The sequence below is a fragment of the Periplaneta americana genome, chromosome 12 (genome assembly GCF_040183065.1).
Source record: "Periplaneta americana isolate PAMFEO1 chromosome 12, P.americana_PAMFEO1_priV1, whole genome shotgun sequence".
NCBI lineage: Eukaryota > Metazoa > Arthropoda > Insecta > Blattodea > Blattidae > Periplaneta > Periplaneta americana.
The window spans coordinates 76,644,464-76,672,293 of record NC_091128.1 but is presented as its reverse complement, the minus strand read 5'-3'; the positions used below and the strand labels follow the sequence as shown (position 1 = coordinate 76,672,293).

The 27,830-nt window shown below is 37.5% G+C and overlaps 1 protein-coding gene and 1 long non-coding RNA gene across 3 annotated transcripts in view; one reads left to right on the top strand and one right to left on the bottom strand.

Annotated features, from left to right (window-relative positions):
- The window catches only part of LOC138710570 (endochitinase-like), a 62,077-nt gene extending 35,746 nt beyond the window's left edge, over positions 1-26,331 (bottom strand). Inside the window, exons 1-5 of one of the 2 annotated variants that reach the window (XM_069841556.1) lie at positions 26,143-26,331; positions 15,138-15,307; positions 13,751-13,916; positions 11,700-11,922; positions 7,133-7,256 (exon numbers count right to left, since the gene is read on the bottom strand). In XM_069841556.1, coding sequence (XP_069697657.1) covers positions 7,133-7,256; positions 11,700-11,922; positions 13,751-13,916; positions 15,138-15,307; positions 26,143-26,218 — 759 coding nt within the window. In that variant the 5' untranslated portion in view covers positions 26,219-26,331. The remainder of the gene's footprint in view (positions 1-7,132; positions 7,257-11,699; positions 11,923-13,750; positions 13,917-15,137; positions 15,308-26,142) is intronic. The other variant, XM_069841555.1, reaches the window with a different exon arrangement.
- Positions 1-27,830, top strand: part of LOC138710571 (uncharacterized) — a 133,398-nt gene that overhangs the window by 34,543 nt on the left and 71,025 nt on the right. The window lies entirely within an intron of this gene.

Here is a 27,830-nt window from a genome sequence, read left to right as displayed (position 1 = left end):
TCTGGCACAGTACATTGACGATTTTCTTATATATGGCAATAATGTGGATAGGCATATTAGGGATATTGATTTTGTACTTACTAAATTGAGAGAGGCTGGTATGACAGTCAAGCTGGGGAAAACAGCATTTTTTAAAGTTGAGACAGTTTTTCTGGGGTACGTAATTTCGTCTGACGGAATTAGACCGGACCAAGAGAGAATTCAGAGCATTTCGAGGATCCCGCCGCCGCGGAACCGGAAACAGGTTCGTAGATATCTAGGTATCCTACAATACCAGAATCGGTTTCTCGTCAATTATGCTAAGCATGTAGCCCCACTCAGAGCATTATTGAAGAAGGATACACCCTTCAGGTGGGGGTCGGCAGAGCAGGAAGCATTCGATCGAACGAAACTGCTTTTTGCCGACTCAATTCTGTTGGAAAGGCCTAACGACAGCCTACCTTTTCAGATTTATACGGATGCGTCTTCATATGGATATGGAGCAATTCTATGTCAGACAGATGAAGATAATAAGCGACATGTGATTGCCACAGCTTCTAGGGGACTGTCGCGTACCGAAAGCAACGCATCAATCACGGAACTAGAGATTTCTGCTGTGTACTTCGCACTACAGAAGTTCCGTCAGTATATCTTTAATAGGCAGATCATCATATTTACTGACCATGTAAGCCTAGCGTTTCTGAGTAGATGCAAATTGACGAACTCTAGAATATCTAGATATGTGCACGAAATTTTGGCTCATGATGTGACGATCAGACATATTCCGGGGGCAGACAATATCTTTGGTGATTGTCTCTCTCGTTTGAATTCCAAATCGGGGCTACCGGAAACTATCGCCGCCCCCGCGTACGAAATTGCCGTGATGAAAATTGATTCCACGAGGAATGGAGCTCTGACGGGAAAATTTCGGAAAATTGCAGATTTGCAGCAGGAGGATTCCACGATAAGGGCCTTAATGGACAAAGCTAGAGAAATCTCACAGGTGAAAGATGAAGTGTATGGATTGCGCTTTGGTATCTTGTATAAATTGCATGGTAGGGATATCCAGAAGTGGAAGATATACATACCTGCGAGTATGGAGAATGAACTTATAAATAACTTTCACCTGTCTATGTGTCACTCTGGGAGTGATAGGATCATTTTAACTATGTCAGAATCATTTTATATTAAGCAACTGTCAAAGAAGGTTAGAAGGGTAATATCTCGTTGCGAGGTCTGCCAGAGGGCGAAACCTCTAAATGTAAGGTATGACAATGTACCACAAGTCATTATCAGGGGTAAAAAGAATGAACTTGTAGCAGTGGACGAACACGGTCCAATGCCCACATCGTCCTTCGGACACAGGTACATATTTGTTACGTACGATGTATTCACAAAATTTGTAAAGATTTACCCTTTAAGAAATATCTCTAGTAAGTTGTGTGCTGACAAGCTGGTTAGAGATTACATACCGACTTACGGTCCGGTAACAGCGGTGCTCAGTGACAATGTGTCGGTACATAAATCGAAAGTGTTTTGCAAAAGGCTGGAAGATGCGGGCGTGAAACTATACAATTGCTCCGCATACTTTCCCAGCGGTAATCCCTGCGAAAGAGCGCTTAGGGATATATCATTGTACCTCCGTGTTCTGTGTCACCGAAACCATAAGGACTGGTTTAGGCAATGTGAGGTGATTGAGAGAGTCATGAACCACTCTATCAATCCAACGACCGGAATAGCTCCGATCAAACTTATGTTAGGGATCGATCCCGATCCTATGATAAAGAGTTTGCCGCAGGCAATACAGGAGGGTGAGCCTCCTAGTGCGGAACTACTGTGTAAACTAGCTTTCGACCGAATCAGGAAAAAGGCTGAGTATAGACTCGGTAAAGTTAAAAGATATCGCCAAAAATGGGAGCCCACACCCGGCGATTTGGTATTGCTAAGGGACGTGAAGTTATCTTCCGCCCTTAGAGGACGTTACTCACGCATGGAGCTACTGTACAAGGGGCCCTACGAAATTAAGAGTAAATACGGAGACCATACTTTCGAATTGGTAGAAAGGGGAAAAAGTAAACCTGTTGGTAGGTACCACAAGCAACTCTTGCGGCCTTTCAAACAGGAGAGGCTAGGAGGCAGGAATGAGAAAGAGTAGGATGGTTAGTCCCACGCGTACAGCTAGGTGAACCTGTACAGGGCGGCTGGTACAACCAAGCACGCAGAGTGTGTAATTGATCAATTAATAAATAAATGTAAATATGTGAATGAATGGTATTGTACATATGTAAATGTGGATATAAATTGTACATTGTTGTGCTTATTGTGTGAGAGTTGTGTACATAGAAAGGCTTGTGAAGATATATGTAATATTTATTGTAATTGTTTGTAGTGACATTGTAATCTCACTGTATTGTAAATAATGTGTTACCGGCTGATCGCGTGGGGGAACTATGAGGCTAGTTGTAGGCAGAAAGCGGGGACATCTCATAACATTGGAAACTCTTTCGGGAATTTCCAATGGTTATGTAGATGGGCATTTGAAGCAGTAATTAGGAGAGGGAGAGACCGATTTATTAGCGAAGTGATATCTCCATATTTCTATTACATGTATTCGCGGGGATGTTCTGGCGACTTCGTTAGAATTAGCTTCCCCACACAGGTGTTTCGACACTTGTCAGCATCGGACAGATTTAGGGCCACCTTGAGCGGGGTTTCGTATAGAGACTCGATGAAGCATAAAACCCTAAAGTTAGACTAGACCCGTGGGAATGATACTGCCAAGCTTGGGTTTTCCAAAGAACGGGTATTCTTGTGAGATATACAAACTAATTTGAGGTTATGGGAAATCCAAAGTCTAAATTTAGAGATGACATATTTCGCGCCTAATAAGAAGAGATCTTGGTCCAGCTTATGAGGTCACTTTGGACCAATAGGGAATAGATTTTAGGCCAGTTAGTGACGTAGTTTTTAACCAATAGGATAGTTAGTTTTAGCGTAGGATAGGTTTTTATAAATAAGGGTGACGGGGAGCGGAGATGACGACTACTATTCCGCTTCGGAGCGGAGATCAGAAAAACAACTTCACATCGTGTCGGCGGCCCTACATACAGGGCACAAGCACAAGATCTCATCGTGTCGGCGGCCCTACATACAGGGCAGAATAACTACTTCGTTTGGTGTCGACAGGACTACTATTTCGCTTCGTGTCGTAGTGTACGGGATAGAGTATTGAATTTATAGTATCGGATAGAGCTTATTCAGAGCTGCAACTGAGTCGATACAGAATTGCGACCAACGATTGAATTATAAGTCAGCCGGAAATACATACTCTAGGGTTTGCCAAGTGAATACGACAATAAACTTATAGTTTTGGAATTTACACTGCCTTTTATATAAGTAGCCGGCTTGGGATTATTCCCGACAACAACCTACACCACAACCGTACCTCGGCTACCCTGAGTGAATCTCACGCAACATCGAGACGCACCCACCCTCAAATGGCGCCCAACGTGTGGTCACAATAACCACTCACCCTCAAATGGCGTCCAACGTGGGAACTCAATAACGACATTCCACCCACAACTTCTTCAAACGGATTGACACACAACCAAATAGATCACATCTTGATAGATAAACGAAGACATACTAGTATAGTAGACATTCCAACTTTTAGGAAGGCAGACTGCAATTCTGACAATTATTTGGTAATTGGAGAATTAAGAGAAAGACTATCAGTAGCCAAGCGAGTAGAGCAACAAGCTAATATTAGTAGATTCAATATTCTGAAATTAAAGGACGAGGCAACTAAGCAACGTTAACAGGTTGAAATTTCAAATAGGTTTGCTGCTTTAGCAACTTCCGATGAAGCTGAGAAAGAGTTAGGTGTTAATACCGTGTGGGACAATATCCGAGATAATATCAAAATTGCAGCTGAGCAGAGCATAGGTTATCATGAAACTAAGAAAAAGAAGATTGTTGCTTTGTAATAGATAGAAGGAAACAGGCAAAATTGAAATTCTTACAGGATTCAACTGAGGAGAATAGAGATAATTACCATTTCAATGAAAGACGGGAAGCAAGTCGTATACTTAGGAATAAAAAGAGAGATTACTTGAAGGAAAAACTGCATGAGGTAGGAACAAATTCATATAAGGGTATAAAGGAATTTAAAAACGAATATCAGGCAAGGGTAAACGTGATCAAGGATGAGAATGGTGACTTGCTTGCAAACTCTCATTCAACCCTGAACAGATGGAAAAACTATTTTGGGCAACTACTAAATATACATGGGCCAAATATAAATGATCGGGACGAAATTCAAATACAAACCCCTGAGCCATTCATACCGGAACCCACACTTTCTGAAGTCGAAATTGCGATAGAAAATCAGAAAAAATACAAGTCTCCAGGTATTGATCAAATTCCAGCAGAATTAATACAAGAGGGTGGAAGCGCATTATCTAGCGAAATTTATAAACTTGTACTTGCAATTTTGGAAAAGGAAATTGTCCCAGAACAATGGAAGGAATCTATAATCGTACCTACTTTTAAGAAGGGGGACAAGATTAACTGTAGTAACTTTCGAGGAATATCACTTTTGTTGACATCGTACAACATTTTGTCGAATATCCTTTTTAGAAGATTAACTCCATATGTAGATTAAATTATTGAGGAACATCAGTGTAGTTTTAGGCGTAATAGATCGACTATTGATCAGATTTTTTGTATTCGACAGATATTGAAGAAAAAATGGGAGTATAAGGGTACAGTACATCAGTTATTCATAGATTTCAAAAAGGCGTATGACTCAGTTAAGAGAGAAGTTTTATATAATATTCTTGTTGAATTTGGTATTCTCAAGAAACTAGTTCGATTAATTAAAATGTGTCTTAGTGAAACTTACAGCAGAGTCCGTATAGGCCAGTTTCTGTCTGATGCTTTTCCAATTCACTGCGGGCTAAAGCAGGGAGATGCACTATCACCTTTACTTTTTAACTTCGCCCTAGAATATACCATTAGGAAAGTTCAGGATAACACAGAGGGTTTGGAATTGAACGGGTTACATCAGCTTCTTATCTATACGCATGACGTGAATATGTTAGGAGAAAATCCTCAAACGATTAGGGAAAACACGGAAATTCTACTTGCAGCAAGTAAAGCGATAGGGTTGGAAGTAAATTCCGAAAAGTCTAAGTATATGATTAAGTCTCATGACCAGAATATTGTACGAAATGGAACTATAAAAATTGGAGATTTATCCTTCGAAGAGGTGGAAAAATTCAAATATCTTGGAGCAACAGTAACAGATATAAATGACACTCGGGAGGAAATTAAACGCAGAATAAATATGGGAAATGCCTGTAATTATTCAGTTGAGAAGCTTTTGTCATCTAGTCTGCTGTAAAAAAATCTGAAAGTTAGAAATTATAAAACAGTTATATTACCGGTTGTTCTGTATGGCTGTGAAACTTGGACTCTCACTTTGAGAGAGGAACAGAGATTAAGGGTGTTTGAGAATAAGGTTCTTAGAAAATATTTGGGGCTAAGAGGGGTGAAGTTACAGGAGAATGGAGAAAGTTACACAACACAGAGCTGCACACATTGTATTCTTCACCTGACATAATTAGGAACATTAAATCCAGACGTTTGAGATGGGCAGGGCATGTAGCATGTATGGGCGAATCCAGAAATGCATACATAGAGTGGGAAGCCGGAGAGAAAGAGCCTTAGGGGAGGTCGAGACATAGATGGAATTATGATATTAAAATGGATTTGAGGGAGGTGGGATATGATGGTAGAGACTGGATTAATCTTGCTCAGGATAGGTACCAATGGCGGACTTATGTGAGGGCGGCAATGAACCTCCGGGTTCTTTAAAAGCCATGGATGGAAGGCATTGTGTGTTTCAGGAAACAAACCGTAATATAAAGGATGGACCGTAAATAATGCTATTAATTTGTGGGTTATTCTTTGAGATATTTTAAACAAAAAAAAAAATAATACAATTATTGTTTTCCTTTTTGCTTCCTTTTCGAGATAAAAATTGGTTTATATGAAACATTTCTTACCGTGTATTGGGAATACCATTGATTTAATTCCCAATATGTTCAGTCAATTTAAGAGAACACTGTATTATGGTAATAAGTACTCAGAAATTTGATCTAACAAATGTAACGTTTTAAAATTTCTTTTCAGAAAGAAAATGTACATTTGTTCATATGAAATTTCCGCATATTTAAACGACAAAAACTATTTTTTGTCATAATACTCTGCTCTCTTATATTGACTAAGCATGTTGGGAATAAAGTTAATTCAATGGTGTTACCAAAATGTGCTATGAAATGTGTCAAATAAAATAATTTTTTTCTCGAAAATGAAGCAAAAACAAGCAAACTTGTATTGAACTTTTGTGTTTTGAAATATGTCAAAGAATAACCCCTTGAAATTGACATTACTCACGGTTCACTGTGTGTAATTTAGAGTATCCATTAACCAATTCTGTCAACATCTCATCTGAAAAAGTATTCAATTCTGTTGCAGACGATGGCATCATAAACAAAACACATACGCATTCCGGTAACGTCGAGCGGTAAAAGTTAACTCAATTTCAACTTTCGTCGCGTCGCGATCTGTATCGTGACGTCATGGAATTCTGACTTCCTATTGGGCCATAATTTATGTAATGTCGCGTCGCTGTGTCGTGTCACGTGTGTTGCGTCATTGTAATGAGTCGCCATAACCCAGAACCTAATAGGCTTCGATTCCTCTTGTACAGATAGATGAGTCCTTCACAACCCACTACCACTGCCATCTGTCAGTGTTAGGGCAAATAGCAATGAACATCTGCCATGGCGGACGACCGATTCGGCGCCACGCAAACACAGGTATGTCCATTTTTTCAGACGGAGATGGTAGTGAAAGGGGATTGTGGAGAGCGTTGTGGAATGATGTGGGGAAAACGGGAGAACCCGAGAAAAAACTCTTTCTTGGCCTTGTCCACCACAAATATTCCGCTAACCACGCTAACAAGACGGCTACTGCACTGTACGTTACAACATATTTTTATATAATTTCATATTTTGTACGGTATGCGTATAAAAAGCCTAATAAGTGTGATATAAACACTGTTTGAACGTACTGCTAATCAACTTACAACGTTGACTTTCTGAAGTGCTCCCGTGTCGTGCGGCCTCTTGTACAAAGGACTTTGTACGTCAGCAAACCCATTCCATATGGTCCTCATATTGTATGCCATCACATTGATAGCATTCGCGACCCTGAACAAACAGGAGCATTCCAGCATTAAACATTGTCAAAACATTGTAGGAACACATTGCCACGCAGTGACTATGAGCTCAACACTTGGGGCAAAGGATCCGAAGGGTTCAGGTGAGCAATGTGAGACGCACATGGCATTAGAACAGATATTATCAATGATTCTGTCATTACTCCACTGTTGTATCGAACGTTTCAAACTCTGGAGTAGGCTATAGAAATTTGTTGCGTAATGTAATATTAGTTGTACTTTTAAAATGCATTATATGCAATCATTGTGAGAGTTTTAAATTTAATAATAATAATAATAATAATAATAATAATAATAATAATAATAATAATAATAATAATAATAATAATAATCTCCGCTACAAAACTATATAGTGTGCCTTATAACATGCTGGGCCTTAATACCCCCCGGTACCATATATATAAAGCAACCGGGTTCGTTTCCCTGTATTGGAATATAGTTTTTAATTAATGGGAGTACTACTAACCATAAAAATACTTAATAATTGATGGTGATCGATGATTAATGAGGATGTGGTGGTGATTAATGATTGACGACGACGATAATGGTGATTGGTGATTAACAGTGATAAAATTGATGGTTGATGACGAAGATAATGGTGATAACATTGATGGTTGACGACGGTGATAATGGCGCTGGTGATTAATGATTGACGATGATAATGATAATGATAATGGTGATTGATATTGGATGACGATGGTAATGATGATATTAATGATTGACAATGATGATAATGATTTTGATTGATGATAATGATGGTGATTAATGGTTGACAACATTGATAATAACGAGGGCGATTGATGATTGATAGACTGTGATAAAGATGATTGATGTTGAAGGTGATTGTTGATTGACGACGGTGATGATTGATGATTTATAATAACTGATGGTGGTGATTGATAATGATGATAGTGATGGTTATTGATACTGTTGAAAATCTTTATGATTGATGCTGATGATTGACAATGACGATGTTGATGATGATGATGTGATAGATGATTAATGGTAGCTTATTAATAATACGTACTTATGGTAGTGATTGATTATTGAAAATGATTTTGATGTGATGGTGATTGATGATTGACGATGGAGACGACGATATTAGTAAGGGAACTGTGCCTATTAACGCACACGCGCCTAATATCGCAACCCATGCATGGTTTATGAGCTCAGAACAGGCACAAGACCCTGAATGGAATAGCAACTTATTCAATTCAATTAAAAGGAGCGTTAGCGCCCGCAGATGGATTGCTGCGAGCTTCAGTACACATTACACGTCTTGAGTCAGGAATAGTCATCATAGAGCCAATTGGCTAGTATATATCCATCGATTCATAGAGTCATTCAACCTAAGCGCCAACTCATCCTGCCTAAGGTTTTTCCGTGGTTTTCCTAAGGCGCTAAGACAAATGTCGGGATGAGCCCTAAAAGAAATGGGCCACGGACCTGCACTCATATCCCCATTAATCTCCCTAATTACTTAAAAAACTAATTACAGGAATAGTCAATATGAAAGTATTTGTAGTGTGTAATGTTCGTGACAAATGTACAATCAACGGTAAGGAGAAAAACTTTTTTACACACTTAGTTCGATTTGGTTAGTCGTGTAATATTTTTAATCAGTTAAAGAAATGTTATAACCTTTTTATTTTTACTGAAACAAACTATTATGTTTCGTGTATGTTATTTGCTCAATATCGCACACTTACCGTTTTCCTATTATCGCACAGTGCGATATTAGGATGATGATGTGCGATATTAGGACGATATCACTACAAACTAATATAATCCTACAATTAATCTGGTAATTCGAAGATTCTTAAAAAATTGTCACTGCATATGAGTCCAAAACGTCGTAAGCTGTGGAAAGAGGCTGCAATCATATCAGTTAGGAACAGTCATGGATTGCAACTTGCTTCTAATACTTTCAATGTTCCCAAGTGTACTTTAAAAGATAAAGTCAATAACAAAGAGGAGGATGTAGCTAAACTAGTGAGCACGAAACTTGACAGAAAACCTGAACTTCCATTTGAACTGCAAGATTCTTGGTTTCATATTGCTTAGAAATGGAGAAGCGATTTTATGGTGTGTCTGCAAAGGATGTTAAAACTGGCTTTTCAGTTAGCATCTATGAATGGTGTGAACCACTATTTTCAAAGAACGATGAAGCCGCAGGATGGAAATGGTTGCACAGTTTCTCGGGAAGACACCAGGAATTGAGTCTCCGGAAACCATAAAGCACGTCTATGGCAATAATCAGAGGCTTCAATCAGGAGAACGTAATTAGATTTTCTGACATTTATGAACCATTGATTAACATTATCAACCTTTCACCGAACAGACTGTACAACTGTGACGAGACAGGCTTGACAGAGGTTCAACACAAAGTCAACAAAGTAGCTAGTCTGAAAGGTAAGAGACAGGTTGTATCTGTATCTTCAGCAGAAAGGGGATTTTTAGTGACTGCAGTGACCTGCATGAGCTCAGCTGGCTATTTCCTACCCCCGTTGTTGGTTTTTCCATGGGTAAACATGAAAGCCGAACTTCTGGATGGAACACCAAATGGTAGCTTAGCGGTCTGTCACAAATCTGGCTGGATTCAGAATGAAAGTTCTGTTCAATGGTTTCATCACTTTCTCAGCAATGTGAAGCCTACGTAAGATGGCCCAGTAATTCTAGTGTTAGATGGGCAATATTCCCACACTAGAAACGTCGAGCTCCTCGAACTAGCACGTGCTAATGGTGTTCATATTGTGCGCTTACCTCCACATTGCACGCATAAGATGCAGCCCTTGGATGTGGCATTCATGCTACCTTTCAAAACTTACTATGCACAAGCAATTGAACAGTGGCTCAAACAAAATGTAGGCATAGTAATGACTCACTACCAGGTTGGTATGCTATTGGGAGAAGCTTTCAATAAAGCAGCAACTGTTGTTGTAGCTACAAATGACTTCAGAAAAGCTGGTCTGTATCCCTGCAACCGCCATATCTTCAGCGAGGCCACCGGCGTTTCTCAGTCGGTTAAGGCGCTTGCCTGCCAGTCTGAAGTTGGGTTCGGGCGCGAGTTCGATCCCCGCTTGGGCTGATTACCCGGTTGGGTTTTTTCCGAGGTTTTCCCCAACCGTAATGTGAATGCAAGGTAATCTATAGCGAATCCTTGGCCTCATCTCGCCAAATATATTCTCGGTATCACCAATCTCATCGACGCTAAATAACCTAGTAGTTAATACAGCGTCGTTAAATAACCAACTAAATCTTCAGCGACTTTGAGTTTCAAGAAGTTTCTCCTAATACCCATGAAGCAAGTGGTCATTCATCTGAAGCTTTACCAAATAGACTAGATGATGCCAACTCCTCGGTCAAGCCCTAGCGGTATCAACGAGCCAAAAACTCCACCAAAACCAGTCGAGAGGCAAACTGCATCCTTTGTTACACCTGCTGACATTTCACCAGTTCCTACAATACAACAAAACAATCCAACTGATAGAGGACGTAAAAGTGGTTCTGCTCTTCTGCTAACAAGTTCACCATATAAAAACCAATTGGCTGATGATGTTAAGAGTAAATTACTCACAGATAAGAAGACATGAACGACAGAGCGTTCAAAAGAAGCAGGCTGATAAAGTACCTACTCAGAGGAAGAGACAGAAAAAACGAAGTCAGGTATCTTCAGATTCAGAAGACGAAGAGTTGGATGAGCCAGTATACATTTCCACTGATAATGAAGATAGCGAAAATGACGTAGAATGTCCATATTGCAGTGGGAAGTTTTCTCTTGACAAAAGGGGAGGAAAATGGATCGTATGCACTAAATGTGGAATTTGGTGCCAGGAAGAGTGTTCTGTAGAGGATGACTACAACAATTTGATTTGTGTTTATTGTTTGGAAGGTTAGATTTTGTCCTCTAAATATCTGGAGTATGTATAATTAACAAATATTGTATACTTTCATAGCTGAATATGTAATTATTTACTGTCAAACACATTGTATCAGAAAATCTTGTAATTTCCGTGTTGTATTCGTATGTTATTAAAAAAACATGTTTTGTGTGCTTAAATAAAACAGACATATAATCAATATGTAAGAAAATTTGTTTCTATACAATAAACTTAAGATTTGTCCTATGTATTTTTCACAAAATGAGGGGTGCGAAATTAGGAGCACTAGTTCTCCTAATACCGTTTTCGCAATTTTTCTTTCGTACTTGAAAAATAAATGTAAAATAAAAGTAATTTTCAAATCTGATCTCACTGATATAAGTATAATAACCCCGTATTAAGAGTCCGTATTTATTTCAAATTTTTGTAATATATTAATACTTGATATACTACTTTTTCAAAATGGGTGCGATATTAGGCACAGTTCCCTTAATCATTAATACTAATCTCCGCTGCGCCTCCTATGTGTTTACCTGCAGAGCTCCGGTACGTGATAGCCGTCTTCGAGCTTTTGTCTGGCGACTGGCCCTGCTATTGTGAGCTCCCAGTTTCTGTTCTCTTCGTCGAACCTGAGTCGCAGTTCCTCCACCAGGTACAGGAAGTTGTCCTTGTCCGAGGGTTTGCCGTCCCTGTTCCGTGCTCCGGGATACTCCCAGTCCAGGTCCAGCCCGTCGAATCCAAACTCGTGCATGAACTCTGCAAGTACGAGTCACATGTTAATCAAGAATTTAGCAAATTGTTTTCTGTGAAGTCCGTCACATGTAGGATATACCCGTTACTAAACAATCTCCCGATATATTGGACATCGCACTGGCCAAAGATCTCAGAGTGACGCTGAGAATATCTACTATCCTGGATCATCTTCCATCTGACCACCTACCGGTGATCATGGGGATAATGGACCTAGTCGACCACTCCCCACAAGTAAGAAATGTTACTACGAGGCGGTTGACTGGATGTTCTTTCAGAATCAGGTAGCCTGCACGGTTCCAGCACTTCCCTCCGAAGTCACTCTGGCAGGAATAGATGGGTTAGTTAACCACCTGACGGAGAAGGTATAGGACACCGCAATAACGAAACAGTCTTTACAACCGGACTAATGCATCCCCCATGTTCCATTAAGAGCCCAAAAATCTCCCGCACCCGAGCAGGACATTGTAGGAACGAACTAGGATAAATAAGCATGGGGTAGAGGTAAACCGCTTGTGCAGGCGGATCAGTGGACGGTCCAAGAAACAGTCGTGGATGCTTAGAAATCCCAAGTTGAGGCGATGGATATCCAAACATGTCAGATACCTGGCGTGTAACCCGAAGCTTCTCAAGTCTTTCTTACCTATTCAGGAACTAAGTCAAATGTCATTTGCCTTTACTCCGAAGGAGAAGCCATGCACTGACAGACGTTCTAGAGACCTGAAATCATTAATAGCTTCTTGATTTCCGGTCAGTATTTCACTCATGGAAAGAGGCCCACACAGTCCTCTTCTTTCCAAAACCCGGAAAGAAGACGAATCCTAGCAGTTCTAGATTCATTATCTTCCTCAGTTTTCTCAGTAAACTGGCGGAGAAGGTCATACATAGACGCCTCACGGTAGTAGTGTTGCCCCAGACCAGGAACGAATTGATTCAGTTTACACCCTAGCCTTTGCTCTACGCTCCAGTCTGTAAGCTTGGTGGGTACCTAATATCATATGGGGACTGAGAATAGAGTGTGTCTTGCCGGGACACTGAACAACCATTTGACAAATTTGGCATGAAGTACTCCTGGTTATGTAACTGGACGTAGGACTTCCTAAATGAAATATTGTGTTTTATTTGAGCATAGCTCTGAGGATGTATATTCAAGATTCGAGTAGGAAGTAGTTTCTCCTCCCCTCGCAAAGTCCGAGTAGGAGTCTCCAGGGTTCTGTGATTGGGTTCCTACTACATTTATTTAGTTTATTTATCACTGTGCTCCCCTTTCGCTATATCGAGGTACGGTAGAAGAAGTGGACTGTATAATAATTTGTAATAATTTTTCAAACAGAGACACAGAGATAAATTAACAGAAACCAACATGGACGAAGCAATGTTAGTAACCTGCTGAATGAGACTAGATTCAATAGAATTGCATTATATTGGGAAGAGAGTGAATTTTTAATTTTTTTTTTCTTGAATCCTAACAATTTTGTTGGCTCCTACTCTTAAAGCTTGATGAGTTTGTCTAGCTGTGAATAGAAGTTACGTTCTTTCATGATCAGTAATGTGTACAATAATTCGGCAAGGCAGTCTAAACTTATGACTATGACATAGAACAAATAATGTAATCCCTATATTAAGTTACGCAAAGTCCCTGGCGAGTGTGTTGTGTGGTCTTTTTCCTTTGGATATTTGACCGGATTTTGTTCTCATTCAGTATATCTGACTTCGAAGTGAGCAAGTGGGTTATATTGACTTCTATTTTTTGAAGAAATGAGAGTATAGGTTATAATTTTAATTTACAGTTTGAGATATTTTTACACAAGATATACTGTTGCATAATCTTTACCAACAACGCTGTCGACGAATGTCTTCCTGCGAGTTTTGAGTGACACCAACTGCGAGTATTTGTATCCTCCCTCACCCCAGCCCCCCACGGACACGATGGTCTTCAGCTCTGGGTATCTGAGTTTGAGCGCAGTGAAGTTCCTAAATCCATTCATCATCAAGTCAACCTGGAAGTTAAAAAAAAATATTCTTGATATGTAAATAAACCATAACATATGAAATAATTTACCTGAATAAATGTTGTGAAAATAAATACTCAAATCAATTGAATACCCGCTCGGAGTAAGGTCTAAGGTACACTGCTTTCCTACTCAGATACACTCTTATTCCGAAGAGATATTCAATTAAAATACTGTTTAAAATAAATAACCACGCAGATAACATTTAAAATGCCTATAAATACGTACGAAAATAAAAAAATATGTAAGAAAATAAATTAAAAAACAAGGACTTGAAAATGCACACAATTAAATTCTTCAAAATAAACACAATTAAATTGATAAATTTTTTAAAATAAACACAAATTTAGTCATTCTTAAAAATAAATACGAATAAATTAATATATTATTTAAAATGAAAACAGTTAAAATAATGTACCCTTAAAAATAAATACGATTAATTTAGTAGGTTCTCCAAAATAAACACGATCAAATTAAAAAGAAACAAGCAAGTATTCATAAAAATATAAACAGTTGAATTCTTGAAAATAAACACAATTATATTAATATATTTTTCAAAACAATAAAATTACCGCATTCGTCAAAATAAACACAGATATTAGTGGATTCATTAAAAACAATTAATAAATTCTTCAATATAAACAGAATTAATTTAATACATTCTTCAAAATAAACGTGATTAATTTAGAAATTCTTCAAAACAAAATAATTAAATTAACACATTTTTAAAAATAAACACAATTAAATTGATACATTCTTCAAAATACTTGTAAACATAATTAAATGAATATCATTCATTAGGCAAAAATGGTTAAATTAATACGTCATTCAAAATAAATACAATTAACTTAATTAACTTAAAAATATACACAATTAGGTTATAATATATTCTTAAAAATAAACATAATTGAATTAATAAATTCTTTAAAATACACCCGTTTATAATTGTTTCTACATCCGTTCGTTCATTCGTCAATTAATTAATTAATTCATTCATTCATTCGCTCCACAACATCATTTTATTCTCCAGCCGCTATGTGAAGCTTAGTATAATTTTTTTCGTTAGACTGTATTATAACGAATGAAGCATTAGTCATGAATATTATTATTATTATTATTATTATTATTATTATTATTATTATTATTATTATTATTATTATTATTGGTGGTGGTTGTGTTAGTTAAATTCATTATTGAAGCACACTGCACCTGAGGATACAGCGCGTTGAGCCGCCATGTCACATTGTTGACGCCGACGAAAGAGTAGTAGACATGAGTGCAGAGGTGGCCCGGTATGTCGTCTATGGTGTAGCGCGCCTGTCCCTGTTTCCGCAGGGCCCAGCTCTCGAAATAGCAACCAACTCTTGCCGGCTTGTCCCCTGCCGACAAGAAAGGTCAATTACGTTGGTGGTTGTTCAATAACTAGGGATCCTGCTTTAAGATGAATAAAAATCTTAAATTTTGGGTTAAAATTTAGTTATTTTTGGCGTTATTACACAAAAAAACATAAAGTCGATGTTATTTCGCATTAAAAAATATGTATAACGTTTTGACTGCGGTTATGCAAAATACATTACCGGTACTTACAAAGACTAGAGATCTACATCATCAACGAAATATCACCAACGACGATATTTTTTAAAAACTCTTTTCCTATTTGGTGTAAAATATTAATTTTTTGTATGTAGAGAGGTCATGTCTATAGCAACTCAACCAAATAAAAATATTTTGAAAAAATTATTTGTGGGCCCAGATTTGAAAAAAAAAATGTACCCAATGCAGGATTTTAATAAAACCGGTATAAGGTAAAAAGAAGTTCTACAAAATGTCTGTAACATAATTTTGATATTAGCATTTACATTTGTAAAATAAACAAATAAAATTTAATAACACTTTTTTATTTCCTTTTTTGCAAACAGAGACATAGGCTATTTTTGAAATGAAATCAATTACCAAAATTCTGTTACAAAGAAAAGTTTCCTAATAGTCTAGAGAATGTGTGTTCTAAATTTCATGCATGTATCTTTCTTGATGTATGAATTTCTTGAAGCTGTCACAGTTCCCAAATATATGAGTGACATTGAACCATGACATTCTCGACCGATAAATATCATTCCTTCAAGCAACACTCTTCTTACTTTTTCTTATCTTCCTCACTTTTCCGCTACATACTGCTTTAGTGGCTTAAATTTTCTTTTGCATTTCATCTGTGTCCACATTAAAATATCGTCGTCATTCCTGCAATAACTCCTATGTGTAAAATATGACTTTTTCAGTAGGAAGAGAAAACACATTTATTCTTCTATGGCAGTAGTGCATAGGAGATTGTGAATTGTTATATTTTCGAAAGAAGGAATTATAATTACATATAGGAGATTTAATTATTTGCTGTATCACTATTTAAGTTATTTAATAGAGCAAAAATCTGAAAATCCATAAATATGTCACATAGGAGTTATTGCAGAAACGACGACGCTATCTCCTGTTCAGTGCCTCAGTGAACTCTACCTTGCAGCTTCCCTTACATTTCTGTCACGATACTTTGCAGTCTCTATATTCCACAGGCCTTCGTGAGTTTCATACAACTCCAGACAAAAAAGTACTTGGTTATTATTCTACTTATTCATTGTTTCCTATTATTTGAAGGGTTCAGAGCCATAGTGGGCCAAGCGCCATTTATTAAAAACGGAGAAAGCAACGGTTAAAGTTAAGTGAATGCCATAGTTTAATGAAGATTGACATATCATTTAGTTTTAATGTGTATACTTTATATGCACAGTATGTTTCCATTGAATTATGGTAATAACTTCATTTTAATCCTTGTTTTCTACGGTTTTAGTAAATGGCGCTTGGCCTACTATGATTCTGAACCCTTCATTTTTACTTTCAAGTAAAAAAGAGACGCAATCAGCTGTTAAATTACCGCGCGCTTAATGTACGAGTATCAATCTGAATTCGTGCTATTTCCCTTTGAATTCAAGTTTTGAAGCGACGTTTATACTCTTCAAGCTGTTTCAAGTGCCATTTCAAGTCAAGTAAAAAGTAGAAAGGAAGTCAACTTCACTTGAAACTTTAATTCAAGCTATTATTTGACTTGAAATTAATTTGAAACACAGTTCACGCTTTTCAATTTCGTCATATCAAGTCATTTGATTCAAGCTACTTGAAAAATGTGAACGAGGCTTCACTTCGGCTATGACCTCCGCGTCATTATCGTATCGCTTCCCGTGAATGGCATCTTTCGGACGCCCAAACAAATGGAAATGAAATTGTGTATAACTAGGGCTGTAGAGTGGATGAGGAAGGACATTTCACAGAAGGACTACTCATAGAGATGCCAAATTCAACAGGAAATATTGTTTGGTTGTGATTCGCCTTTCTTCCGAATTATTGTATCGGCGCGTTCAGTTGTTGCCTGTGTCACAGCAGCGTGTGGGTGTCGCAAACGAGGAAGATCTGGAAGCCTCGTTCCTCCTTGTTCTGACGCTGATACTCGCCTTACCCAACGGCTCTCAGTCCTTCACTGCTTCTATCCACTGCCTTACGTCCATAGACATTTATAAGTAGAGATGGTCGATAGTTCACAAACCGATATTTTGTCACAGGTATTTTTTGTCACAGATAAACCTATGACTGATGACGCGAAATATCTGTGACAAAATATCACTACCATCGAAATCTGCTCCGTATTCAGTTGTGATCGATTCAGTACTCTTTATCTCTTAGGACAGTGAGTCTGTGACGTTCTCACAACTTTCTCCTCTACGTCGTGGGTTTGCGCATGCGCATGATGCAATAACAGCAATCTGGCGGTGATATTTGATTATTTTTTCGTGATATTTTGTTTAATATTATTTTTTGCAAAGTGATGATTTGTTGCAAAGTTATTAGCGGCATTATAATAATATAATCATGAGTCTGACATTTTGTTTTCATAGTTAGTCTGTATAAATTAATATTTTATGTATTCCCCGAGTTTTCATATAACTGTGAATTTATATTAACTTATATGTATTTTCCACTCAATTTTTACGCAGTAACAATATTTTTTCAGTTATATTTTTAATTACAAACTGAATAGTTAAAGGATCCTACAACATTATTTTAATAACTTCACCTTTACTTCTCTCATTTATGTATGATCCAGTTTTAATGTATAGCTTTAACATGAACAATGCATGATAGTATTAATTAAAATAATTAAATTTAAAATAAATTATTTGTAATGCGCTCATTATGTTGTTTATGGTTATTAACTCTTAGGAAATCGCTCATTGCTTCCTAACATTGGTACTCGTGTGGGATGTTATTCCTCCCTATTGATAGGCTTACTTAATGTTCTAAACTTTATATTTAGTGTTACTTGTCTAGATATTGTTAAAATCATCAACCTGCAAGTAATTTTCAATTTTTAAATATAATAATATGGGGTAGTTAGCAAAAAATGGCAATTTTATAAATTCCAAAAAGATCTGACATCTAGCTGACACTGCTCCATCAAATCATTCTCATTGTCCTTGCACACTTCTGAAATAGGCCTACACATACACTTAAACAGGATAATTAATTACATTTGAAAATAAGGGGTATCAAACGTAAATCACTGAACGTAATGCTCTTCCGAACTTTCGAAGCATTTCTCACAAGCCGACAACAGTACCTATAGTATTAAAACCAAATGAGACAAAACTAGCTAATATGGTGGGTGGGCAATTTATTTGGCTCAACTAACCTTGAGGTTGATTTTTTTTTTTGTAATTATTTTCCACTGTTTTTCCGAATACTTATGTTTCGTTAATTTTTATTCTATGACTCAATATTATAATGTTAATGCACGACTTAAAATAATTTATCCATTATATTATATACAGTAAAAAGGATCAATTTTTAAAACGATTAGGGTCATCACATAACCTCAATTTCTCCATACCCAACTATGTTTAAAAATGATCACCTGATTCAATATCTATAATATAATCTCTTGGTACATGAGGTTAACTTTTGACATGTTACTGTTCAGTTAGGTATGTATGTATTTATTTTTCACTGCAAGTGGGCAAGCACTCGGTGGCAGTGGTGTACACAATGTAAACAATACAAAATAAAATGATAAACAATACACAATAAAATCATAAACAATACTTACTTACTTACAAATTGCTTTTAAGGAACCCGAAGGTTCATTGCCGCCCTCACATAAGCCCGCCATCGGTCCCTATCCTGTGCAAGATTAATTCAGTCTCCATCATCACACCCCACCTCCCTCAAATCCATTTTAATATTATCCTCCCATCTACGTCTCGTCCTTCCTAAAGGTCTTTTTCCCTCCGGTCTCCCAACTAACACTCTATATGCATTTCTGGATTCGCCCATACGTGCTACATGCCCTGCCCATCTCAAACGTCTGGATTTTAAGTTCCTAATTATGTTAGATGAAGAATACAATGCGTGCAGTTCTGTGTTGTGTAACTTTCTCCATTCTCCTGTAACTTCATCCCTCTTAGCCCCAAATATTTTCCTAAGCACCTTATTCTCAAACACCCTTAACCTATGTTCCTCTCTCAGAGTGAGAGTCCAAGTTTCACAACCATACAGAAGAACCGGTAATATAACTGTTTTATAAATTCTAACTTTCGGATTTTTGGACAGCAGACTGGATGATAAGAGCTTCTCAACCGAATAATAACACGCATTTCCCATATTTATTCTGCGTTTAATTTCCTCCCGAGTGTCATTTATATTTGTTACTGTTGCTCCAAGATATCTGAATTTTTCCACCTCTTCGAAGGATAAATCTCAAATTTTTATATTTCCATTTCGTACAACATCCTGGTCACGAGACATAATCATATACTTTGTCTTTTCGGGATTTACTTCCAAACCGATCGCTTTACCTGCTTCAAGTAAAATTTCTGCGTTTTCCCTAATCGTTTGTGGATTTTCTCCTAACATATTCACGTCATCTGCATAGACAAGAAGCTGATGTAACCCGTTCAATTCCAAACCCTGCCTGTTATCCTGAACTTTCCTAATGGCATATTCTAGAGCGAAGTTAAAAAGTAAAGGTGATAGTGCATCTCCCTGCAAAATCATAAACAATACACAATAAAATTTACAATACACAATACAATTATACGTGGTACAGTCATTAAGTTGTAATACTGAGCGCATAGTGGCGTTGTGGTGCACTAAAGCGCATAGGTGGCGCCATGGTATGATACCTTGTCAGTTAGTCTCTCGACCCAACAAGAGACAGTTGAGTGCATGCACTGTAAGCAGAACTACGGTCTTTGTTGTGACGGTGATTTGAATGCGCGCGTCGGAACTCGAGTATGTTGCAGTTTGAGCAACGGGCAAACGTCACGTTCTGTCAGAAATTAGGCGAAACTGCTATAACCGATCATAACTGGAGACGAAACATGGTGTTTCCTTTACGATCCGCAACTGAAGCGACAATCCGCCACCTGGAAAACGCCATTATTTCCACAACAGAAAAATCCGCAAAAAGACAGGTCAAAAGGCAAGGTGATGCTTTAACAGTTTTTTTTTTATTCAAATGGAATTGTTCACATAGAATTCATCCCACAAGGTGCAACTGTAGATAAGATCCTCTACAAAGAGATTCTTGGCCGTTTAAGCAATTCAATTCGTCGTAAGCGTCCTGAGCTTTGGCATAGGAAGAATTAGCTGTTGCTACACGACAACGCCCCTGCACATCGCTCCATCCTTGTCCAAGAGGAACTTGCAAGGCAACACGTCGCTGTTTTGCCACACTCTCCGTACTCACCTGATCTCGCACCATGCGATTTTTTTCTCTTTCCCCTCATGAAATCAATCCTACGAGGGCGTAATTTTTTGCGGCCGAAAAGGTCATGACTGCCACAAGAGAAGCCGTACGGCATCTTACTGCCAACATCTTTCAGCGGTGCTTCCAGCAGCTACACCAACGTTGGCAGACGTGCATATCGGCCAACGGCGACTATATTGAGGGAGGATGTCGATCTGTTTAAGTGTACGCCGTATCACGCTGCATCTTCTGAGACATCCAGATTCTTGTGGGTGCCTACCCTTCAGGCGTCAGTGTCAGAACTTAATGACTGTACCACGTATACACAATAACCAAAGAAATACACAATAACCTAAGAAACACAATAACCTAAGATGTAAGTATTTATTTGTTAATGATACATGTACATAAATCATTTGTTGGATTTTCCCACATAATTCACTGATGTGTGGCGTGTATAGGGAAACCGTATTTACATTTCACTGCTCTTCAATATTTTTGTCATTTTTTTTATTGTGACAAAATATCGGTGTAATTCATACATATTGTGCTCACTTATCGATATAAAAATCACCGATGAAGGTCACAGATATTTGTCACAGTCACTTAAAAATATCGTTTAAGCTCATCTCTGTTTCTAAGCCTCTGTGAAGTGGAAGTTCGCAATGTTCATCTTGCCCGCATAAAATAAATTCAATCACAGCTCTGCATCTGTAATTGCCATTTTGAACACTACTTTCTTATTGTCATCTAATGGAAAATGAATAAACTACGTGGAGTTATGCAGAAAGATGGCAAGAATGATTGACGAGTTTCATACAAAACTTTGGGAAATAAAATTATTACTGGCAACATTTTTGGAAAAAAGTTTATATCAAAATGTGTCTTAAATTTTACAACCGTCATAAACTTATCCTTTTGGGAAATATAGGAATATAACCTCAACAATACATGATTATTTTGCACATTTATGAAATTGATACACTTCTATTAACATTCTTATTTCAGTACCCTGTGTTTAAAGGATGTTTTCGAAGATGCCTCCCAGAGCTGCATTGCAATGCATCGCACGTATGTACTGAGTTCGCAGCCTCCGTAGCCGAAATCTGTTCTCCCTAATTTCGTGCGTAGCGTTCAATTTTAAGCAAATGCAGTGGCGAGCGGTGAAACAAAAATTTAGCTGAAGCATTGCATATTTGTTATATGATCATAATTTTATTATTATTCTTCTAATTATTATTATTATTATTATTATTATTATTATTATTATTATTATTGTTATCATCATCATCATCGCAAAAGCGTGTGATAAGTAAACATAGCAATTAATAATTAATTAATGTATCTATGCACATATTGGGAGATATTTGGTTGGTACATCATGAACGTTTTTACCACTACTGGACATCACAGGTTGTTAGAAGGCCGGGAAAGAGGTTTTTTTATTTGATTATTTAAAGACATTTGCCTTACGGTTGGGGAAAACCCCGGAAAATACCCAACCAGATAATCAGCCCAATCGGGAATCGAATCCGCACCCGATCGCAACTCCGGGTCGGCAGGCAAGCGCATTAACCGACTGAGGTACGCCGGTGGCTAGGGAAGAGGTAATAACAGTTGTCGCAAATAAATTAATTGTTCCTAATAGATGCAAAACAACAGAGAATAATTCACAAATAATTTACAAACATGCATTTCAAAAATCTTAACTGCACGAGGTCACAGAGAAATTCATGCTGCGATCTGCCTGCTGAAAAATATGTCTTTTTCTCATTTTCAAAACGAGAATCATTCTTGAAAGGTGGGTAGCGAGACAAATATTTGTAGGTCATAATTTCATAAATATTGTTTGAGAGAGAAGAAAAGTGTGTTTTATATGAGAGAGAGAGAGAGAGAGATATGAAAGAAGCATGATTTCATTCTGAATTGGCTCGTGTTTCAGATGAAATCAAATGAGACAACATCCCCGCACCCCTATCAACCTAACAATCTATAACAACCTACCTATAATCACACCCGTTACTCTAGGGCTGGCAATTGGCTTCCCGTATGAGCGTTTTACCCGTACGAGCAAGTGAAATCATGTTTGTTCCTGCTACCCCTCTCTAAGGTAGCGGCGAAGAGGAAGGATTATGGCTTAGTGGATAAAGCGTCAGCACGTAGAGTTGAAAACCCGGGTTCGAGTTCCGGTGTTGGAGAGAATTTTTCTCCACTCCACCCATCCTTCACAAAACAAATTAATATCAATGTACGAGTAGCAATTCGTCAGTCTGCACTAGTATCCTCAGAATTTTAGAAAGGACTTTTCCAATCATACTATACCAAGAATTCGTTTCTTTAAAGAACTGCTATTGAGCACCATCCACACTGTATACAGAAGATGTACTCTTCCCCCAACTGAAGACTGGGCCGAATCTTGGTTGTGGAAAATCAATTATCTATAGCGCGATTCACATTATAACATTCTTTGTCATATTTTGGTACGGCACCTGTCTGTGGTGAAACCAAAAGACGGGATAAATGCTTCTCTCTCCACCTCGTCTCGGTGGTTCATACGGTTAGTATTTAAATGAATTTTACCAACTCGATTCTTAAAAGTCCCCTACGAAACAGTGCAAAAGTCGCTAAAATTGATATAATTATTGTAAAATATAAAATGACATTAATGTACCGCTGTGAGTCCTAAAAATATCTGCTAAATCCCTATATCAGTAATAAAGATTTCATAAATTTTACTAGATAAACACTGTAGTGCCTGGGAAAAGTGACACAAGTCAGTTTCCACAAACCTTTATTTGATAATTTGTTGACAACTTACGGAACATCTGTTCGCTTGAAAAAAAATACATATTTATTCCTCCCATTACAATAATTCACACAGAAAAAAATCAAATCGACATAAAGCAGTGTAAGTTGTCATAGGTATTCCTCCCATTACAATAATTCATACAGAAAAAAAATCAAATCGACATAAACCAGTGTAAGTTGTCAGTAAGTTGTCATTTTACTATAATACTATTCTAATATGGCAGATAAGTGCGATGGATTTAAGCTCCATATATGAAGTATTCCTGAAAATTTTTGTTAGAAATAATGACAACATGAGCCAATATAAATTTACAAGATAGAGCATTGCCTATTATAGAACAATTAATTTATTTCCATTATCAAAAAAGATTGTCAAAATTGACTTATGTAACTTTTCCCAAGCACTGCAGAACTAACGCTGAAAAAATCCAGAGCTAGAGGGAATACAGCTGAAGTAGCAACACTGTTTAGATATAGTTGTTATTGTTATTTAAAATCTGTTCCTTTATGTCAGGTAAATCAAATTAAATTTCATTGTTATTGTTAAAAAAACATCACAACCCACCCCATTTACAATGACACTTTAAGATCCAAATTATAATTTTTTACTAATGGCGGGTACTTGACTTCATCATTGCTTGTTAAAATATAGTATTGTTAAAATAAAGCCACAAAGAAAATATTCTACTGTTCATTTACAGTTGAGAAGGAAATAAAAATAAAATTAAAACATATTATTTGCTTTGTTATAAAAAAAATAAAAATTAGCTACCTACCTCTTTGCTACCTATACGTACTTACTTACAAATGGCTTTCAATGAACCCGAAGATTCATTGCCGCCCTCACATAAGCCCGCCATCGCTCCCTATCCTGTCTTTGCTACCTATATCGTTTCGAAATTCATAAAAGAAAATTAGATTCATATTTAAGTATACCTTTCTATAATATAGGCTATATCTATTATTTACAACACATTAATATTTGAAGTCAGTTTCGGAACGAACTCAACAACAAACATAAATTCAACGGAATGAAGTTAAATAACTCAATTACGCGTTATCTTGTACAGGGACATCACTTTATTTCTACCAACATTTTTAACATTAACCTGGCTATACTCGGAAACACTGTTTCCCCCTTCCATTACAGGAGTTTGATGTTACTAGTGCAATATGTAAACAAATCATAGTACTAGGTATAGGAGGAGAGAAAAGTAGTGTATCCATTTATGTTGTAGGGAAATACGATATTCGATTTTCAGTTTTATCATCACTTTTACGGAATTTATCAAAATACAGTAGAGTAGTTACATTTTTTTTCAAAAACTCAACTTTTCAGGTTGCTATGTTCGTTATGTAATGTCTACTTTATTTAGCATATTAATTATTGATGTTATCATACAATATAGAGAGTGCATTTAAATTGAGGGGGTCATAAGTAAAGGGCTGTAATTGCACTTAAGTTACTTTTGAGAAAATGGGATTTAAATATTTAAGCTTTCGTAAAATCGGTGAAATTTTTTATTTAAATTTTAATGTGTGATGCGATTAAAATATCCCTTTGCCACTAAAATTTTAGATACTTTTGCTTACACTGGATGCACTTAACTCATGTTATTACAAATGTCACTAGCATTCCTTTGCTTCTAGCCACCTCAATTCAAAAAAGCTAATCTGAATTTTTAAACAAGTTGCTGAAAATGGTTGCCGTTCATTACAATGCAGGCTTCAATTCAGTACGCATATTATTAAAAACATTTTGAAGCATATTCTCTGAAATTGAATTTATCGTTCCTTGAATATAATTTTTTAGTACGATATTATTAATATAGTTTCTTTCTTCTATAGAAAACGCAACCATATTTCTGAAACACACTATACACTGCAGTGTTTACTTCACTGCTTGAAGACTTCGAATGCAACAGCGGCCGTAAATTTGTGTGTCTGACGGGAGCAAGGACATTAGTGAAGGGGTGAGAGTGAAGTACATTCAGAAATGCAGGTACAATAAAAATGCAAGTAAAAATAAAATGATGTCCCTGTATATTTGTGCTCTGGGTCTCCGACAGTGAGCAGTGTCTTGTATCTGGGACTCATCAAAATCTTTCTCTGAGTCACTTTACATCGAATGTGTGAAAACAAGTAATTATTTATTACAACATAGGTTAGGTATTGCTAAAATAAAACCATAAATTGAAAATATTCCAAAATTCATTTACGGTTGAGAACGGAATAAAAATAAAATTAAAACAAATAATCATCTGTGGTCAGTTCATTTTCGTTATTAAAAATAATCTGTTCCTTTTATTAAGCTATCTTTTTGCTACCTGTATCGTTTAGAAACTCATGAAAAGCCAGCTCAGTCAGCTGAGGCGCTTGCCTGCTGATGTGCAATTGCGCTCGCGCGTGGATTCAATTCCCGCTTGGGTTGATTGCCTCGTTGGGTTTTTTCCGAGGTTTTCCCCAACCATAAGGCAAATGTTAAGTTCTCTCGGCGACATATTGGCAAATACTACCTGGCTGTCACCAATCTCATCGATGCTAAATAATATAATAGTTTGTACTGAGCCGTTAAAATATAAGCAACTAAAAAAAGTATTGCCTAATCGCAATAATTACCTGAGCTGTATTGCACCGCAGCAACAAAGAAGATGAGGTGGAAGAAGTGCACTCCTGCTGCTTTTCTGGATGACATTTTGCCGCAACCTGAAACCCAGACAGTTTCAGTAGCCTCGAAGGATGTCAGCACGCATCAACCTTCTATCATGCGTTGCACTTCAGTCCAGAACCGCAAATGCGTCCCGCCTCGCCTTATTCAGATTACAATCCCGATAAAATATGCACGCCCCTATGATGAGTAATCAGTCACTTTGTTCTGGTTATGCGGCGTTGCCAGTTCATACTCCCTGTTGTGTTTAGATTCAAAAGGGGGAAGATCGCCAACGAATAAAGTAATAGATACATGAAGCTAATTCCCTGTTATATAACTTGCAGAAGCGGCTCAACGTTTAAGCGGAACAATATACGAATAAAACTGTCTTATTTTCTTGTAATACGTTGACGTCACTCGTAGTATAGAGTGGCTAACGAGAAAGACAGGCTACGGCGCGACGTCACATTCTTAGTCATAACATGGCCAACATTGAACAAGTTTATTTGTAAATGCACGTTTAACATGAGTTCAGGTATAGCAATTCCTTTGTTTTTCAGAACTTTGAACATATTAGGCGATTGTCAAGAGGACCATGAATAGATCATGATAATCATGTGACTCCAATTTGTGCCGAAGCCTGTCTTTCTCGTTAGCCACGTGGTATAGGCCTAATAAAAAGATCTATGTACGGTACTAAGTTTTTTTCCACACGGTCCGTTTGTCTCTATTCTATATTTTAACCAGAATCACCTCCCTCAATTCCTGCCCTCGTTCCTTCGCTCGTCCAATTTGAACTGACGGAGCTGAACTCAGTCTCTGGCGACCTTCTGAATACAGCATCGCCAGCGACCTGAGAAGTAGCAAGCAACTGTTTTCTGTTCCAGTCTCAGAATCAGGACTCATTCCCAGCTTATTTTTTTTTTTTGCCAGAAACACCCCCAATATCCTATCTCGCGGTAAACTAAAATTCGGGCTGTTACATACAACACCACCTCTGACTGAGATTCTGACTAATATATGAGGGGCTCACAACCAGAGTGGACCAAGTCCACCAGTGGTCAGTTTGTGGATTAATATAATCTCGGATGAAGAAAACTTAGATTTATTCATTGCCATACAAACCAACTCCATAACTCATTTGTTACTCCACAGAGGGCAGCATTTCCTATGGAGGGTGAAGGTCGCTAAGCATGAGCCAGGAACTTTAAGACTCAATTTTTTTAAATTATTCCAGAAGGACTTGGTTCACTCTGGTTGTGAACTCTTCATATACTTACCAGAAAGTACATCTAACTTGACGATATGTGTCAGAAGAAGAGCATTTGTTTGTATACATCTGAAATCTGATTAGAGTAATATGTAGTTAAGTCCACACCTGTGGAGTAACGCTTAGCACGTCTGGCCTCGAAATCAGGAGTCCCGGGTTCGATTTCCGGTTGGGGCAAGCTATCTGGTTGAGATTTTTTCCGGGGTTTTCCCTCAACACAATATGAGCAAATACGTACTGGGTAAATATCGGTGCTGGACCCCGGACTCATTTCACCGGCATTATCACCTTCATCTCATTCAGAAGCTAAATAACCTAAGATGCTGATAAAGCGTCGTAAAATAACCTACTAAAAATGTACTTAGTCAGCGATGTATGCAATGGAGG